The sequence below is a fragment of the Chrysochloris asiatica genome, unplaced genomic scaffold, assembly GCF_000296735.1.
Source record: "Chrysochloris asiatica unplaced genomic scaffold, ChrAsi1.0 scaffold00310, whole genome shotgun sequence".
Lineage (NCBI taxonomy): Eukaryota > Metazoa > Chordata > Mammalia > Afrosoricida > Chrysochloridae > Chrysochloris > Chrysochloris asiatica.
Genome location: NW_006408828.1, coordinates 184,284 through 186,321, shown reverse-complemented (window position 1 = coordinate 186,321; position 2,038 = coordinate 184,284). Strand labels below are relative to the sequence as shown.

The following is a 2,038-nucleotide window of genomic DNA, read 5'->3' as shown; positions in this document are numbered from 1 at the left end:
TTCTGGTTGTTTCTTATTTCTCTGTTTTGTTTTTAACCCTCTTACATCCTCTTGTTGTTCCTGAGTGCTGTCAAATAGGTTCCAACTTGTAGTCACTGTGTTTAGAGTTTCCAAACAGTGGTTGATGGGGTTGGACCACTGACCTGTGGTTAGCAGTATAGTGCTTATTCTATGGCACCACATCATAACTCCCTTGCATCTTTTAAGCCTAGTTAAAAATAATGAGACAACTTCATGTCAAAACTTATCATTGAAGCCTAATTTGTTTTCTCCTTTGCAATTCCTATACGATGCTACCATATGCTTTTGTTCATGGTTCTTTTTCCAACTAGCATATACTTACCTTTTGTTTCCATGTATCGAAATTCTTTCCTCTTCAGAATCCAGTTTAAGTGACTAGTTTGCTGTGAAGCTGACTCTTTACTTGTAGCTGTAAGTAACTGTTTCCACTCTCTCTGTGTTCTCCACTCCTTGCCCTGCCTCCATCACTTATGTACCTTTTTAAATGCTACTTTGAATTGTAATTATAAATATTTTAATATTATTATTACTTGGAGTTTATAGATTTATTCTCTTCAATGAAAGAGAATAGGCTTCATTTATTTTTATAACTCTCACAGTGTCTAATACAATCCTCTGCAGATGTCAATAAATATTTGTTGAAATATAAGTCTTTACCAGAAATTTGGGTTCCATTATATTTGAACTGATAGACTAATGGCACACTCCTGCGTATAAGCAGGCTATCTTTCTCTGCCTCTTTACTTTTTTTCTGAGGAAAACAAAATACAAACAAACATCACTTTATATTTTCATTCTCAGAGGATAGGCTTTGGAAGGACAAATGTTTTCTAATTAAACTATTATAGACTCAATGCAATATAGAGCCTCCACATTGTCTGAAATATTGGTAAATCAAAAACAGTCAGCTAATGTCTATGGAAACCATGAATGAATGGAGAAATGAGCACTTATAGTATAAAGAAAGAAGCTCTGGTAGTGTAGGGGTTATGACTTAGGCTGTTAACCTCAAGGTCAGCAATTCAAATCTACCAGCTGTTCCATGGGGAAAAGATGAGTCTTTCTGCTCCATAAAGATTTACAGTCTCAGAAACCCTATGCAGGGCTGCTATGAGTTGGAACTGACTCCACGGCACATCACAGTGAAAAAAAAAAAAGCCGAAATATGAAATATCAGGTCATGCTACTAAACTGAGTTCTTACTTTACATTGGGGAAATATGAAACCATGGAATTCAGTAGCCCAGGTAGGGACCTTGTCTATTGACTTCTACATAATCATTATCATTGCGACTTACACTCCTGCCTTTTCTCTGAATTTGACTGGTTAAATCTCATAGATGGTCAGTTGGAAAATATTTTACTTTGTGGCCTTCAAGAACCCAAGGACCTTGGCTATTCATCTTGTATTTTCACCTTGACCTAATTTTGTGCTTAGTGGATGCAGAAATGTGATTTGTATTTCTTGAATTGAATGGAAATAAACAATGAAATTGGTTATTACATTAAACATGTGCTAACAGATATTTCTCCCTTCCCCCCTTATCCCTCAGTACAGTGTACTTTGAGAAAAGTCTTACTTACCCCAAATATTTTCAGGTTTGAAGCAAGTATTTTTGAAAAGACATTTCTAGGCACATAGGGTGTGGCTATTAGGCCCGTTTGTTGCAATTTAGAAATAGCGAGCTCTGGAGGAAACACCAGAAGCATGGGACTGTGTGTGGTGCTTGAAGCCATGATGATATAGTTGATATTTGAAAAGGAAAGAAAATTACTTGGTTGGTGTTTCTGTCCTTGTTCAGACCATGTTCTTCTTCTGTGCTAAGGCTGCCTGGAGCACTGGCATTGTTGTGCTTTGTCTTGGAATTATAGAACCATAAAGTCACAGAGTCATGGAATCTCAGGACTGGCCAAGATCCCAAGATGGCTTGAAGATTAAAGGTCCAGGTCTGAAAGGCAGAACCTGATCAGTAGTCCTGATTCAGTCAGAAACTCACTGTTATCTTGGGCAAGCCACA

At 37.3% G+C, this 2,038-nt stretch overlaps 1 protein-coding gene across 1 annotated transcript in view; it reads right to left on the bottom strand.

The window, feature by feature from the left end:
• Positions 1-1,757, bottom strand: part of MS4A5 (membrane-spanning 4-domains, subfamily A, member 5) — a 36,789-nt gene extending 35,032 nt beyond the window's left edge. The window contains exon 1 of the mRNA XM_006875035.1: positions 1,605-1,757. Within this exon, the coding sequence (XP_006875097.1) occupies positions 1,605-1,757 (153 nt within the window). The remainder of the gene's footprint in view (positions 1-1,604) is intronic.
• Positions 1,758-2,038: the final 281 nt, after the last annotated feature.